General features: G+C 38.1%; 1 protein-coding gene across 1 annotated transcript; it reads left to right on the plus strand.

The window, feature by feature from the left end:
• Positions 1-1,054: 1,054 nt before the first annotated feature.
• Positions 1,055-16,302, plus strand: spopla (speckle type BTB/POZ protein like a). The gene is made up of 12 exons (XM_059342677.1): positions 1,055-1,214; positions 3,393-3,475; positions 6,594-6,711; positions 6,914-7,035; positions 7,447-7,598; positions 7,736-7,863; positions 9,422-9,599; positions 10,120-10,175; positions 10,322-10,444; positions 11,867-12,009; positions 12,110-12,163; positions 12,669-16,302. The coding sequence occupies exons 3-12, from the start codon at positions 6,634-6,636 to the stop codon at positions 12,811-12,813; spliced, it is 1,179 nt and encodes a 392-aa protein (XP_059198660.1). The 5' UTR covers positions 1,055-1,214; positions 3,393-3,475; positions 6,594-6,633; the 3' UTR covers positions 12,814-16,302.
• Positions 16,303-16,367: the final 65 nt, after the last annotated feature.

A 16,367-nucleotide genomic window follows, 5' to 3' on the forward strand; every position in this document is an offset into this window, starting at 1 on the left:
CCGACCAGGGTTGAATTGTGTTCGTGGCAATGCTTCTTCAGTGGTCCTTAGTATTCACTGCCAAACTTTGCTTGGGAAAATGTAAACATGTGCTCTTCTGGTCTTCATGCCATAGAGCGCATTGTCTGATTTATCAGGTAATCTAGTCCATTAACAGACATTTTTAATAACTTTACAGAAATAGCAAATCTTCTCACTAATGGTCTTGTTTATTTATTTGGGCTATATAGAGGCAGCAGTATTAAGTTGAGTCTGTTTCATAATGAGTTAAAAACCTTGTAATTCTTTTAAGGAAGCAACGACCTTCGAGAAAGACATGAATTCCCTAAATATCTTCAATTTCAGTCTCAAAAATAAAATACAGATTTTTTTTTTAAATCAACCCCATCATCAGCATTATTTATTTGCAAAGGACAAGAGTGCAAAAAAAGAAAGATATGACATACCACACACAAGTCAAAGTAGTTGCAGTAATGGTTAAAAATATTAGTTTTGTTTTTTAGTTAAACTGTAGAGATGAGTATCCTAAGGCCCATGTGAAACTAGGATAAACTTCTTCATATTTTAATATAGCAATGCACTATGTTTTATGTAGTTTTATTTTTCATCCTGCCGGAATAATCAGCATGTGACATATTCTTTTTGGCTTAAAAGAACAATAGGAAATAGTATCTTCTGAGTTTACTTGAAAAGCACTTTAATTAATGTAGAATGTAAGTTTATTAATATTATTATTGTTGTTGTTGTTGTTGTTGTTGTTGTTGTTGTTGTTGTTATTATTATTATTATTATTAATTTTATTATTTGTATTATTATAAAAGTTGTGTAGTTTGAATTATTGTTGTTGTTATTTTTTTATTCTTTTCATTATTATCATAGTTGTGTAGTTTGAATTATTGTTGTTATTATTATTATTTGTATTATTTGTATTATTATTTTTAATTATTTTTATTATTATCATAGTTGTGTAGTTTGAATCAGAGATGAAGCAGGATGTTATCCGAATTTCGCGCATGCGCAATACACATATTTTCTAGCCTGTTAAGCTACCAGCCAGCTAGACAGATGTAAGCTAGCACAGATATAAATTAGACAAAGAAACCTTGTGAAGAGACTGAGTGAAAAAGAGTTTAAAGTAACGGAGGGTGAAAGGAGCGACTGTGACACAAAGCTACATGCGTTATTCGATATATATGGAAGTATGAAATTGAAAGGTACGCCGTCACCATGTCTTTTTAAACTTTTTGTGAGCAGTCAGTGCAGAGATTAGCTTTGGCTAGCTGCTAGTTAGCCGCGGTTGTTTTCCCACAAGCAGATTGTAGCAAAGCGTGAGGGTTTACGTTAGCTTGTTAGTTAGCATCCTGTCACAGAGATCAGTGAAGGCCCTTTGTTTTACACCGGGCAATCTGGGCTCTAAACAGAACATTAGCTATTTAAGTTGAGGTATCTGAAGCTAGTTTGCTTTGCAACAATGAGTAACGTAACTAATGTAAGTCAACCTGGTGATATGTGGACAGATTTATTGTTAACATGTTTGGTGCTAACATAGCTGATCAGTGCTAGCTGCATTTGCGGTCTAAGGCTAAAGTGAAGTTAACATTAATCTAGTGAGAACATTAATGTTAGCTTTGGTTAGCTAAATACGTATTGCACACAGATTAGCGGATTCTGATTGTTTTCCTTTTAACTTATTATTTTTGTCTAAAATAGATAACATTGTAACGGTGAAGAGAAATGGTGAAGCGGTGTTGGTGATGGTTTGGACATTAGTGTTGACACTTTAGCTGATGTTCCGCTAATATTGAGCTGTTGCTTTCTAGTGATTTCGATGTTTTGAAGGGTAGTGACATCGGCTCACATCTCGAGGAGCATAAAGGCTAAACTAAGCTCTGAGGCTGATTAATGTATGATCATTTCACTTGTAACTAAAGCAAACCAGCTAGATGTCTCTTGGAGCAGCTTCATCCTGTTGTGTTTAAGGCGAGGTTGCACGACTTCAGCTAATGTGTCAGCCAAACAAAGTTGCAGGTGAATCTTGAGTTGGCTAATTTAACCGACTGGCTAATAGGCCGAACAGTCACTTACATACTAGGCAATAGGGGTGCACCGATTGCAATTTTCTAGCCGATCACCGATTTTTAAAAAGCCTCACCTGCCGATTCCGATTTTGGCCGATACCGATTATTTTTTTATAACTCCCAGCATACACCTTCAATGTTTGAATCTTATTTTACTGAAGAGCAATAACACAGCAGTATTTTTCTTTAACAAATAAAGGAAATCACAATGTCTGAGGTAGTTAATAAAATATTGAACTTAAAATAAATAGCAACAATTTACAGGACAAACTAACAAAAGAACTGCAACCATAAATAAAGTGTCCTAAGAGTGCACTTTCAGACCTTTGCAGAGGTCGATAAGATCGGTTTGATGTAAAAGAATCGGCTGATCGCCGATCACTCCTACGAGGCACTGCGATAAAGCATAAACAAATCAGTTAACATTTAATATAACTAAGGCCTACACTATGTGGGCTGTTCACCTGCTGTCTTACCGTTAACTGTTGCCTTCAATTTTTAATAACGTGGCATCCTGGACTGGTTATTTTCGAGTGGTGTCACTTTATTTTCACTGATTATTTGTATCCCAAGTAGGGCTGCAGGATTATAGCCAAAATAATTATCACAATTATTTTGATCAATATTGTAATCATGATTATTCATCATGTTAGGGAAAACATCTGTATCTTTATTGCACTACTTTTAAACAAACAATAGGAACAGTTTTTAGTGAGTGTCCGGTGCTTGTTGTAAACAAACAGAGATCGCTAAGTGAACATCTCCTGCAGCATCAGCACATACACACTGTACTGCTACAGAGCTAACTGTTAGCCTATTAGCAATTTGCAGACTGGACGCTAAAAGGTTAACATCCCCTCCGGCTCTGCAGCTGGGAGAGACTGCTGCAGGAGGACTGGGCCACTTCAACTCGTTCTTACTCTTCTTAACGAGCCTCCGGCCCCAGTGGCTGTGGACGAGTTTCCAAAAGTCAACTACATGAAACCTTAATTATGTGTTCGCCCCTGGTGGTTAGTAGACTACTGGTGTAGAAAGTGCTTGATTAGATATGCAGGAGAGCTGCATTTTAAAATGGAAATATAGCCGACGATCAAGTTAATTTAATCATGGCAGACAAAATCGTGATCACGATTAAAATTTGATTCATTGTGCAGCCCTAATCCCAAGGTAGACGTGACAGTTCTGATTTGTTGTGAGCTTGTGGCTTTCTTGCCAGATGCTTCAGTAACATTAGTAGCCAATATTAATTACATTAGATAAGATGATCAGGTCTGTTTTCTATGCCTAATGTATGTTTTTTTTCTTTCTTTCTAGAGTGGCACATGAAGATTGGGCCATGAATGATCCTGTGATGACTTAGAAAAAATTCACCTTTGTACATTTCAACCATTCAAGAGGTGATGAGACGATTTTGTTTCCTTGCTGATGCTGCATTATTCAGTTGTCATATTTTCCATTATAGCTAAAGCTGGTTAAGTGGCTCAGTGTACTGCAAAAAAGTTGGTAAACTTGCAAGCAAAAAAATGCAAAAAAATGTAACCTTGCTTTACTCACTATCTTGCAATTTGTTCCTCCATTCCATGAATGATACTTAAGTGATTTATAAGCTAAGATACATAATGGTGCACATTTTAACGAAAGACAATTTTAGTGTAAACAAAGGAAAAAAACTGGAAAGTGTCCCAGTGAACACACACAGAAAACAGTCATATTACATGTGAATTCAGTTTTACCCACAGCCAGTCTGGGACTCTGGAGTGTTTATTGTAAATCATATGGCAGGACACTCACACATACAGAAAGTGGACTCTGGAGGAGCAGTACAGTGTCATCTTGTCTCTGCCTTTGTGTCCTCTTGCTATGGGGACATTTTTTTGTGATTCTTGCAATAAGTCATGTGTCTGTGTAAAATATGAGAACTCATTACTGAAAAGTAATGCTATATTTTAGGTTTTTGCCTTTTTCCTCATTTGCCAGTTGTCCAGGAAATCTTCAACATTCTGGACCAAGTTCGTACCTATTTAAGAGTAATGAGAAATATCGTACTCTGAGATGGCTAGATCAGAGGGATGACAGGGGTTTAGAGGCTTTGAAAGGAACTTCACTTTGTGAGAAAGATGGAATGAAATGTGCCTACAGTCCAAAGGGAAATGTGTCCCCTTAGTGTCAAGTTAGGAGGGAATGTAAAATACTTGCAAATGTGATTATGTTGTAGAAAACATGTGCCTGTGTGAACATGGCAGTTTTTGTTAGTTGTTGTGTTGGCGTCGGTATGTTGCTGGCTTAAAAGTTATGCTGCTTAATTGAAATGAAGTTTCTACTGGTTGACAAAAACAACAGGTTGCATTTGCTTTAATCACCATTGTCTGCATGTGGTAACTTGCCATAGCCTTGTCTCTAACTGACTGTTCAGCCTGTACAGGGGTTACAGTACGGCACTGTTCACTCACAAATTGACCTGACCAGTTAGTCAACTGTGTTACATGAGAAGTTGTTGTGTCTAGATAGTAATCCATGTGTGCCCCTTCTTCCTCTGCTCTACATCAATTGTAGGAAAATCTTTGCAGATAATGAGATGAATGGAAACCAAAGGCAAAGTGTAATATCTCATGTGTCACAGTTAACTTTTGATTAACAGGTTGCCCCATGTAGCACAATGCATCATATGAAAATCACACTTAGAGCTCTCATGCACTTAGTAACACCACTGGGGTTGACAGCAGTGCAGATTTGTGCCAAGTTGATCTCCAAACAGAATATTTAAATATAAAAGTGCATGAACTGTGTAGAGAAAAAAAACAGCATTATCAAAAACATGGGTTGAAACAATGTGTGTGGTTGCTTCTTAAATCTACATTGTTGCAAAATGACACGTGGCGTTACACCAGATTTTCCAATACGCACATTCATTTTGATCGAGCAATAAAAGGCAAGACCAGAGGTCTGTTTGTGTCCGACGTTGAATAGAGGAAATAGTGAGCGGTTGCTATGGATACTATGCCTGGTTAGAAAATCAGCTGGAATAACGGTAGATCTAGTGAGAGCAATACCCGTCAGTGACCCATATCGCCTGCTTAAAGCCAGAAAATCTGCATTAATGAATTTACGACAGAGTAGATTATTACCTGTGAGCATGGCAAGTGACCATCAGTGTGATAAAACAAACAGTAGGCCGTATTTGCCCAGTTGAAAGCCAGAGGACTATCACTGTGAAAAATAAAAATGGTAGTAATGTGTTGTATACTGGCCAGAGAGTTGGACTCTTCTCGGCCCACAAGGTTTTGTGTTCGGAACAGCCACTCGACTACGGTGCTAGAGACACTAGTGGCCGTTTAACCACTATTTGTTGCTGGTGTATTGATAACGTATAGCAAGAAAAAGTAAGTTAAACAATTAATGTTCTATTGATTTTTTTGTCTCACCCATTAATATAAAGATGTTTGGGTGATGCACCACTGGTAATTTGAACTGAATTGCTTAATATGTCTTAACTCCTTTAGTTTGAGGCATTTGTAAAGTTATTGGAAATTAAAGAATAGGTTCACGATTTCAATTCCCCAATAAGACCCAAGAGACCCTAATGCCTTTTCATTGTAAGTTTTGGGGGACAAAGTAAGTCCTGGATTTATGTGTAAATATTCCCAAATGTATCTGTAGCTATTGAAAAGCTGTCTGAGATAAACTAATCATGTTTGCATGTGTTTGTGTTAGTATCCTTCCACTGTAGCTCAACAAGTGCACACTGTCTGACTGAAGGAAGGACTGTGGATTTTGTCCCCTAGCACTTAGAATTAAAGTCCATCGGGAGATCATTTAATGGCCAGGATGAACTGCAAGAATCATTATAGCAAGCATTACCTGTTTCAATGTTGTTATGGGCACTTGTCTGCTGTTTTAAGACAGACAAAAAAAAACTGTCCTTTTTAATCCACATCTTTTTGCCTTTGAGGGAATGAATGTTAGCTGCAGCTATTGGTGGTCAATTTATGGCTGGCTTCTTATCACCTGCAACTGCCCAAACACGTATGCAATTTGTCAATACTGTCACTTTTTTGGTTGTTTGAGAATACCTTTGCATAAGATGTGACGATGGACATTTATATGATTGCAAGCTGTGTTTAATTTAAGAAGGCTCTGATTTGTCCATCACAAAACATTCAATTTATTATGGAGCATGGACACATTTGCACTAAGCACTGTATACTCAAGTCCTCAGTAAAAATAATTTATGTTTATGTATTTTCCTCCTGTCCCATAGTTTTTTTCCAAAACTAGGTGTCATGCACTATTGGAGTACAAGCCTCCGAGATATAGTGAGAATGCAGACTGTTTTCTATTTCACTTGGTTGCAAATAGAATACAAACAGTTTCAAATAATGTGAAGGATTTGATTTTAGCAGTTTTGTTTGTCAGGCTTATTCTGACCAGGCAGTTTAAATGGGGGATTTATTAATTTTTTCCATATGTATAATTTATGCTGATGAGATCTAACCTATTGTTTTTTCGAATGATTAGTGCTTTAAGGATCAGACTGAGTGGTACTCCGAAGCCAGTGATGTCACGGGTTCCCACCCCTCCTCCTCCTGGGGAGATGTCAAGTGGACCTGTGGCAGAGAGCTGGTGTTACACACAGGTATGGGTATAACTAATCTCATTAGATCAGATTAACGATCTATTGGGCCATAGCACTCAAGCAGTCAAACATTTTACTCTCTGTCAAGCTATATAACTCCCCTTTTTCAGTGTACTTTATTGCTCTATTTCAATAATTTTGGGAAATAATCACAAAGAGTTTTGTTCTGATGGTTTTGCATTTTTCTTTTTCTGGTTCCAAGGTCAAAGTTGTGAAGTTTTCATACATGTGGACCATAAACAACTTTAGTTTTTGCAGAGAAGAAATGGGAGAGGTGTTGAAGAGCTCAACCTTCTCCTCTGGCCCTAATGACAAGATGAAATGGTTAGTACTCAAGCTAAAACTCTCACTGTAATTAAATTATTTTCAAGTTTTCTGTGGTATGTCAAAATCCATGATAATTTACGAGTAATTGATGGTCTTCAGAGATTTTGAAAATCTCGTTCATGCTTAGAAATATCATTAGGTCTTTGAATCAGCCATCAATTTTTATCTCATCAAGTTTCACAGCCTTGTATTTAGTTCAAAACAAACATGAATGTCATTGAAAAGTCTGCATGTTTTATTTTACTGTGGGGACAAGTGATAATTACAGTCAAAGCTAGTGAGAATCAGCCCTGAGGCTTGTCAAAGTGTTGTCTTTTGACAAAAGTGATAAAAGCAGTGAAGACTGTTTTAGTTTGCAACGTTATCTGATGAGCTGTGTTATTTGATTTTTTTTTTTTTTTTTTGCAGGTGTCTGCGAGTCAATCCAAAGGGACTTGATGATGAAAGTAAAGATTATCTGTCATTGTATTTACTTCTTGTTAGTTGTCCAAAAAGTGAAGTCAGAGCAAAGTTCAAGTTTTCTTTGTTGAACGCTAAAAGAGAGGAGACAAAAGCGATGGGTGAGTTCAAGCAATCAGAATGCCACCACATCTGTTACACTGTATATTTAGTGTTCCTATTATACCTTCACTTGTACAATTTTCTCTAACTTGCAAACAAAAAATGGAAATAACAAGAGCTTTTCTTGTTGTTACAGAAAGCCAAAGAGCATATAGATTTGTCCAAGGAAAAGACTGGGGCTTCAAAAAATTTATAAGGAGAGATTTCCTGCTTGACGAAGCCAATGGACTCTTACCAGATGACAAGCTTACCCTGTTCTGTGAGGTATTGTGTTTTTTTTCTCTTCAAAGTAATGGGGGGTACAGTCTTTTTGTGTCTAAATGCTGACCAACATTGCAAAAGAAAATTCAGAGCCACACTTTTCTCACTTTTACTTGCAATGATGGTGTAAAATGGTGTATGCAGCTGGAGTTAGGAAAAAAAGCTTTTTGTTGGGTGAATGGGACAGGATTTTTTCCCCCTGTTGACTTGGTTTCTCATTTTAAAAGATAATCATTCGGGCTGGCACACATTTCCCTTTTCATCCAAACTCCTCATCTGTCCACAGAACACAGCAATCTCTCAATATTATGTTTTGGTTTAGGGAACAAAACACACCATCCAGTATTCTTGTTTGGTTGGCTTTGTTGTTATGTGTGCTTGAAATGATTTTGAGTTTGGAGTTGAATTATTTAAAGAAAATAGCTGTACTCTGTGATATAGCTTTGCTAATGAATAATGATATACAACCTGTGAATGCCAAATCCATTGATTGGAAATGTTGGAAATCATCAAAATCTGTTGAAGACCAGAGGGAACACAAATTCACTGATAGCATTTGGCTTGGAAACTCAATAAAATAGCTTACAGTAGCTTAGGCTGTGCAGCAACTTACCATCTGCCAGACACTGCTCTGGGTTAATAGGATCCCAGTAGCTGAATTCACATCAATGAAGGTATGAATACTTTTGATGAGAAATATTTGCAAGCGAGTATTTCACTTTTTTGTGCCATATATTTGTCCAAACCCAGTCTGTAAAGACATGTATCCACATTTTTCATCATTGCAGACCAATGCCATGAGCTGCTGTTATGTTGTATGTGGTGTCCACTTTACTGTAATGTTGCATTGATCCTTTGATGAAAGTTTAAAAACTGACATTACTGCTGGATTACAGCATTTATACCCCCAGTGTAACCTTAAGTGAATCAAGGTTGGAGTCATTCTTGTTATGACCAGTTTACACCTGAGTGTAAGCCGCCGTGCCATTTAACAACAAACATAGTGTTGGCATTTGCTTCAAATGACATTAAGCTCTTTGGAAGTGGAATGCTTCTTCCATCTTAAATCATTTACAATGATGCTTGTTTTCGAAATAATTTAATTCAGTCTGTCAAGAAGAATAAATGTCTCCTAAAATGTTCTATCAAGGGACAAATTAAATGAAGTGTCAGTGGATTTTGACGTAAATGCATTTGGCCAAATACTGGCAGGATCAGACAGTTTGCCAGACAGCAGTTACAGAGATTCAACAATTTCAGGGAAATTTGCCACTTTGATAAACAAATTGCATCCAAATTAAAGACAAAATGCCTTTACTCATCAATTAGGCGTTTCAGCAAAGTTAATTAATTTTGGTTTCAAGTGGTTGTTTTTTTCGCAAGCAAGGCTGCCTCCCTCTGCAGGTTCCTTAGTCTTGAAAATATGCTTTAAAAAGAAGCAAATTAAAAACAAATTAGACTGTTCTTCAAAACATATTTGCTGCTGGATTTGTTTGGACGTTTAGCCTTGATGAGTCTGCTTCAGCTTGTTGTTCTCTCTTGTGATGTTTCTCATGTACAGGTAAGCGTTGTCCAGGACTCCGTTAACATTTCGGGACAGTCCAATATGAACATGCTGAAGGTGCCGGAGTGTCAGCTGTCTGATGACCTGGGGAACCTGTGGGAGTGTTCACGCTTCACAGACTGCAGCCTCTATGTGGGAGGGCAGGAGTTCAAAGCCCACAAATCCATCCTTGCAGGTAAGTCCGTCCCCAGCCCCGCACTGTAGCAAACGGCAAGCAGGAGAGAGCCCCCAAAACGGCCCTTGCAAGACGTGTCTATGCCTCTTCTTAATGGCCTCTCGCAGAGAGCTATAAGCACCTGAAAAGGCTACAGAGGGTCTGTATTCCTGGCTTGATTTGTAGCGGCCTAGTTCTGCAGTGGCCGCTAATCCCCACTACCCCTGCTTGGCCCTGCTTGACCCAGATGACTGTAGGATCCAGGAGATTGAGAGGATGGCTCTACTCTCTGCCTTGTCTCCATTAGACATGGTGGCAGCTGCAGGGGTCGGGGGAAATGCTGACAAAGTGGCAGCTGTATGGATTGAGAGAGATTTTAAGAGTCATAGTTCAATACGGACGTTTTGTGCTTAATCCGTTTTTTAAAAATGAGACAACCGTGTTGCAACAACTAGTTCCCGATGAAAACTAACTGTTGACTTTTGTATTCTAAATGTTCCTAATAAGATATCTATAATTGTTCAATTTGTTTCTTCAACAGCAAGGTCACCGGTCTTTAATGCTATGTTTGAACATGAAATGGAGGAGAGTAAAAAGGTAAGAAAAGCTAGTGACAACTGCTTCTTTTCTTGGGTTGTTCCTCAATTTATGACTTTACCTGCACAATGCTTAACTTCCTATATTCTTTCAGAATATTTTTAGTTCAAATGAGTTGTACATAAACCTCTTGTCTTCTCTTGCAGAACCGTGTTGACATCAGTGACGTAGACCCAGATGTCTTTAAGGAAATGATGGGCTTCATTTATACAGGAAAGGCCCCGAACCTGGAGAAGATGGCAGACAATTTGCTGGCAGCTGCAGATAAAGTAAGAGTCGAAGTATTTGAAACATTTGGGAATATATAGCTTCCACTTCTTTTTTGATGGTAGAAGAAAAGCTGCTTTTCTTTCTGTTTTGTTTGGCCAATCATTTTCATTCAATTTTATGTATGGCTTCATTTTAAGATGGAACAAAATCCTGTGTTTAGTTCAGCTCTAGCCATCCATCATACCCTGAAATTATCTTGGTATACAATTTTGAAATAAACTGCTAGCTCGCTGTAACCACTATGTTGAACACATGGATTTGACAGTTTGAGTTTCTTTTATTCAAAAATTGCACTTGTAATTTTACATCTATTTTATTTTTTGGCAGTTTCAGACTTGTGTTTCACCACAAGGCATTATGTGAAGTTAGTAATACCATCAGTGAAACAGTAATTAGATCTGATATAACCATAGACAGACATGAACACTACTATTCCTCCAATGTAAGTCACTGAGGCTAAAAGGCTTATATGGTCTTTTGTGTAATTACACAGCTGTTAGGCTGCATCTTATGTGACATAATTTCAGTATTGATAACCTATAAAGATTATAGTCAGTTTCGCCCCCCCTCCATCCTTGTCCATTATTAGAGCATGCTTGTTCAGGGTGTAAAAAATGTAGAATTCAATACAGCACAGATGCACTTCAACATGCTGCTGTATGTTTGTGAGGCTTGTAATTCAACACGTATGGAGACTGTCAGATAAGTGCTGATTCAAGGTAACAGAGATGATTGAGGATGTAGTAAGTGATGTGGTTTCTTTCTATGTAAGCATGCTTCAATAATGAAAAAGAATTCTGTCCATTATCTTGGCAGTGCCTGACTCCACCTAGCACCGGATAATCTAAAAATGGGCAAAGAGGTGGAACGTGGGTGAGCTCAGTGACTGCTCCCACATGTCACTCAAAGCTGCCATGCCTTTAATGAATGAGGAAATTAGCTACAGAGACAAAATGTTTTTGTACCACACTTAGAACATGTTTATATCTGCATTTTAACATGGCAGCCTATAAGGATTTACTCATTTTGGGAACCAGCCCCCAGTGGTCATTTAAGGAGCTACAGCTTTTTTTCCCTTCATTTTTCAGCCCCGGAGGTTGATGCTTGGCTTGTACTGAATAGCGAACCAGAATATTGAGTAACAACCTTGCTTCCTCCTCCAAAATCATCCCAATCAATGCTAAAGTGATAAATCGCATACACCATGTAGTGGAAGTGGGTAATGCATGTTTCTGAACATTGCAGTATATATTGAAGGAGGCTGCTTAATGGACATTTTGTGTGCCGGTAACTTTAGTAACTGATTGCAGCTGTAGCTTTTATGTGTATTCAGAATATCCTATATAACCATAGGGATCCACTTATGCATCCAGGGTGTAACCACTGCTTTTTGTGTCCCCTCCACTCTCCCCCCACCCCAGTACGCTCTGGAGCGTTTAAAGGTCATGTGTGAAGAGGCCCTGTGCAACAGCCTTTCAGTGGAGAATGTGGCCGACACCCTCATCCTAGCAGACTTGCACAGTGCCGAGCAGCTCAAAGCACAAGCCATAGATTTTATCAACAGGCAAGTATCGCAAAAAAAAAAAAAAACTCCAGTGATAAATTCCTGCTGCCATTTCTGTTTACCAGCCCTGAATGCTTACCTTTTTATCTCCTTGCCATAGGTGCAGTGTCCTGAGACAGCTGGGCTGTAAAGATGGAAAGAACTGGAATAGCAAGTATGTAATTAGCTGATATATGTGACACAAGATTAATAACACACTCTTATCTCTTCCCCCAACCAGATGCATTAGAATTCATTGTTTTAGCCCAGGCAGACAGAGTGCTATTTGCCTTCTTTCAGTTTGAAGCTCCATATCTTTGTATCCAAGTTATTAATAGACTCATACCTGGATAAACCCTGGAAATGGAATATTTGTAGAATGTTAAAAAGGGTGGTCGCTATGGGAAGTTTTCCTTTCAGGTGATGTAGTGTTTTGTCGCAGGACACCTTGAAATGTTGAACTTATTTCCATCTTTGTTGTATCAAACATGAAGACATTCTAATCCTACAATAATTTTAACCTATGCAAAGCACTAATGGCCCTTCTCAAGTTTACCATGCAAGTCACAAATCATGTGCTCCTTATTTGCCTCGTCATTACGATCTCATTTATGTTTATTGATTTTTAATGTGCACATTCTCATGTCTGAGTGTTAACTTCATTTTGCCTGTGCTTACAGTCATGCTACAGACATAATGGAGACTGCAGGCTGGAAGTCAATGATCCAATCCCATCCTCACTTGGTAGCCGAGGCCTTTCGTGCCCTGGCTTCAGCACAGTGCCCACCCTTTGGTCTTCCCAGGAAGCGTCTAAAACAGTCCTGACTGTGCCCCGGGACTTTACTGGAGGTGTGAAGCATGGGTTTACAAAGGAAGGACTAGCGAGGGTACCACTCTTTTATTCCCACCAAAACTGAACACACTTGAATAAAGGAGAGTGGAGCTTTCTGGCCAGGGATTTGGGGAGGCTGGCACGTGGACGACTGACATCAGTGGATTAGGGGAAAAAATTGGTAAAATTGGTGTTGCTTGCTTGCTTTGCTTCCCCAACTGAATTCCGTTCAGCCCGGGTAGCAAGTCAAGCTGTCCGCTACTGTTTTTTTCCTGTAATTTTAAAAATGGCCTTAATATATCTGCCATTGCTTTGGAGCTGCTCCAGAGTACTTTGTCTATTTTACTCTGTGCCTGCCTTGTCACAAAGACCAGGCCTCCTCCAGGTTGCACTAGTTCCCATGAATAGTCATTTTGATATGGAGTTCTATAGGAACGTAACAAAGGTTTAACTAAATGGGAAATATTATATATTTGTAATGTTTAGCCCGTTTTGTGACTAGACATTAAAAAGCATGAACACTTTCAGTGCAAGGTCAGTTCTTTACACTTTTTAAAAGATGTGTATGCCCCATATTGATGGCACCATTTCTATGTAAATGACAGTTGAACCATCTTCAGAAGACCAGTGTACAAGAAAGTCTGTTCTATTGCATATTTGTGGGGAAAAATTGTAATCTGCCATTATGAAGACCCAGTGTCAATCCTTATAATACACGTAAGGCGGAAAAGTGTCTATACTTTGGCCCTAATATATAAAAACATTGGAAGTATTTACTCAGTCTCCCATTTGAATGACATATTCCAGATCATACGTCTGTGAACTGTTATAGATTAAATTTTGAGAATTTCTGTCCTTTTAGTATCGCCAACTTGCAAATATTATATATTCTCAATATATTGTGGTTAACTAAAAGTGGAGAGACTAATGCATGGTCATGTTATTGTCAAAGAAAGTGTCCAAGTACCAATTTTGTTTTAACAATTTATTTTCTGCAATTATCTGACATCTTTGTGCAGAATGACATGAATTGAGTATGTGCAAAAATTTCCTCTAACATGCTTGGATATTTGTAGGATGCTGAGCATCACTTCTACTGGCAATGTTATTCTGTGTTTGAATGGGGGGGTTGTCATGTTTATTCAGTCCGTCTCGTATGTAGTGTGGTGTGACCGACACTTCAGAGGATTTTGTAAATTAAAAGAGTAGCATCGTTTTTACATGATATTACTCATCATTCAGAGTCATGTTGAGATGTTGAAACTTTTGTTTGGAAGCAAAAAAGATGAAGTTGTTGTCTGCAAGAATGCCTGCATTAACCCATTAAACCATTTTCCAGCAGTCTGAAGAAGCCCACGTTTTTTGTTGTTTAAATCAATGTGACAACAGATTTCAGTTTAAGGGAGGTCATTATTCTCTTTACTGTTTCCTTTTAATGGTCGTATTAATGGATGTGAGTGTCGGGCTGAGCTGTTTTTTTTTTCTCTCTGTCTGCACAGGTTTTCTTTTAAATGCAAGATTAGAAAACAACATGGTGATAATCAAAAGAAAATGTGCTTAAACTGGATTAGCATAGTAACATGTTGAATGTTGAACCTTTCACAGCACATGAAAGACATTTTTGTCTCTCTTTTTATGTTTGAATGCTCGGCAGAAGCTCTAATTAAAGCGAACACGAGGCCGCGCTTTCCTGCTGGAACAGAGACGTCTTCATCAGCAGCTTGCTGATCCTCGTCCGCCCCTCTCAGCACAGATCCTAGGAAAAGACCTGATAGCATCTATGCTTTAGGACGCCTCTCCAACCTTTTATCTTTCGCTTCCCTCTGCTAACTGTTATGCTTGAAAGAGAAGATGCCTGCAGTGGCATCGTCACAATTGAACAATTTGGATCGTAGGAAATTAGATTGTGAAGAGGTAGTGGACAATCACACTAAAAATGAACTTGATGCTTTAATATAAATATGGGCTGGCTGACATTGGGTATTTTTTTGTTGAAATACTATTTTAATATGATTCCAAAAAAACTTAGGCTGCAGTAGAATGTCCTGACTTACAATAAGTGACAGATAAAATAGACAAAGTAAACACTCAATAATCAGTGCTCAATGCATCCCAGGAGGTTTTGTGATGCTTTTAACTACAGTGCTTTCCTCACACTCATCTGCTTAAGTTCATAGTTGCCTTGTTTCTCAAAAATGTTTTTTGACAAACCCAATGAAGGGTCAGGAACTTGTCAAATCCAGTTGTGAACAAATTATGGACTGTAAACCTTTACAGAAAGATTTCATTAACATGTTCAAATGCAAGATGTCTTGTTGCCGTGTGAGATTCTGGTCTGGTGAAGCGGCAAGAGGAGAATATAAACATTTTGACCTTTTTGGTAATTGACTGGTGGGTTTGCAACAATATGAAAATGTATTGTCCTGATTGTCTTGGCTGAAAAAATGCAATTCATGATGTTACCCCAGTCTTTAAAAAATGCAACTTTAACATGTACTGTGATCACTTTACATTCATCACAGATAAGACATATTTTGGGTGAACATCCTTTTTTCGTGAAAAACATTTGTTAACTATTTGAAAAGGCACCACACCTGCATATGAAAAATGCTAAAACTTGATTAAGATGTTTTTCTTTTAAGATTGTTTTTTTTTTTGTCACGATCAACTTATTGAGAGGGTTGTTTTATTTCTTATCGCAACCCATGACAAAATGACCTCTGAAGTAAATTTTTACCCGTTCTGACAAAATATATTTACCATATCACATGCCCCTAATATGATTGGATTTGATACTACAGATGCTTTCTGAAGATTAACATGTCTTCACCTCATCGTTAATGTCTATGAGGATGCATATACATTTGTACATAATTGATGTGAATTGTCAGATGAGTGTATAACACGGTCAATTAGCTAACATATTGAAAGTCATTTATTATTTGAGTCTAATAATATCCTGAGAAGTGAAATGTACATTAACATTCCTCTTAGTTTTCCAAGGATTGGGATGTATGCAGCAGGAAAGCCTGGTGTGACTTGATGCCTAAGGAGTGGGTGCCTCACCCTGATCAGATAAGAGTAATGGAAGCGATGAAAAGACCCCTGTCCCTGATGGCCACAGCAAAATGGATGTGCTCCCTGAGGTGTACCTCTGGTATCATCCACGCCTGTGGACACAGATTTATTGCCCATTAAAAAGCTACACTGAAATGTACCTCTTAAAATGGTGTGTTTATCCTGTTGAGAAGTCCTTGTAGGAATGAAACGAGACAAGTGTGAGCACCGACAGACTGGAGCTGACTCAGTGTGACAATATGCTGTGAGCCAAGTTCAAATAAGGTTTAATGCCATAAAAACCTTAATTGATCTTTACAATTTCATTTTAACAAAATGAACCCCCTATGAAATGAAATATTCCAAAATGAACATTTGTACTTACACTATACACACAGCAGTGCTCTTTTTTTCTTCCTATTTTACAGGGGAAACTGTTGAAACAAGATTAAGCAAGCAGGAAAAGAAAATAGGTACAATTTGCAAGGAT

Source organism: Centropristis striata, chromosome 10, assembly GCF_030273125.1.
Source record: "Centropristis striata isolate RG_2023a ecotype Rhode Island chromosome 10, C.striata_1.0, whole genome shotgun sequence".
Classification (NCBI taxonomy): domain Eukaryota; kingdom Metazoa; phylum Chordata; class Actinopteri; order Perciformes; family Serranidae; genus Centropristis; species Centropristis striata.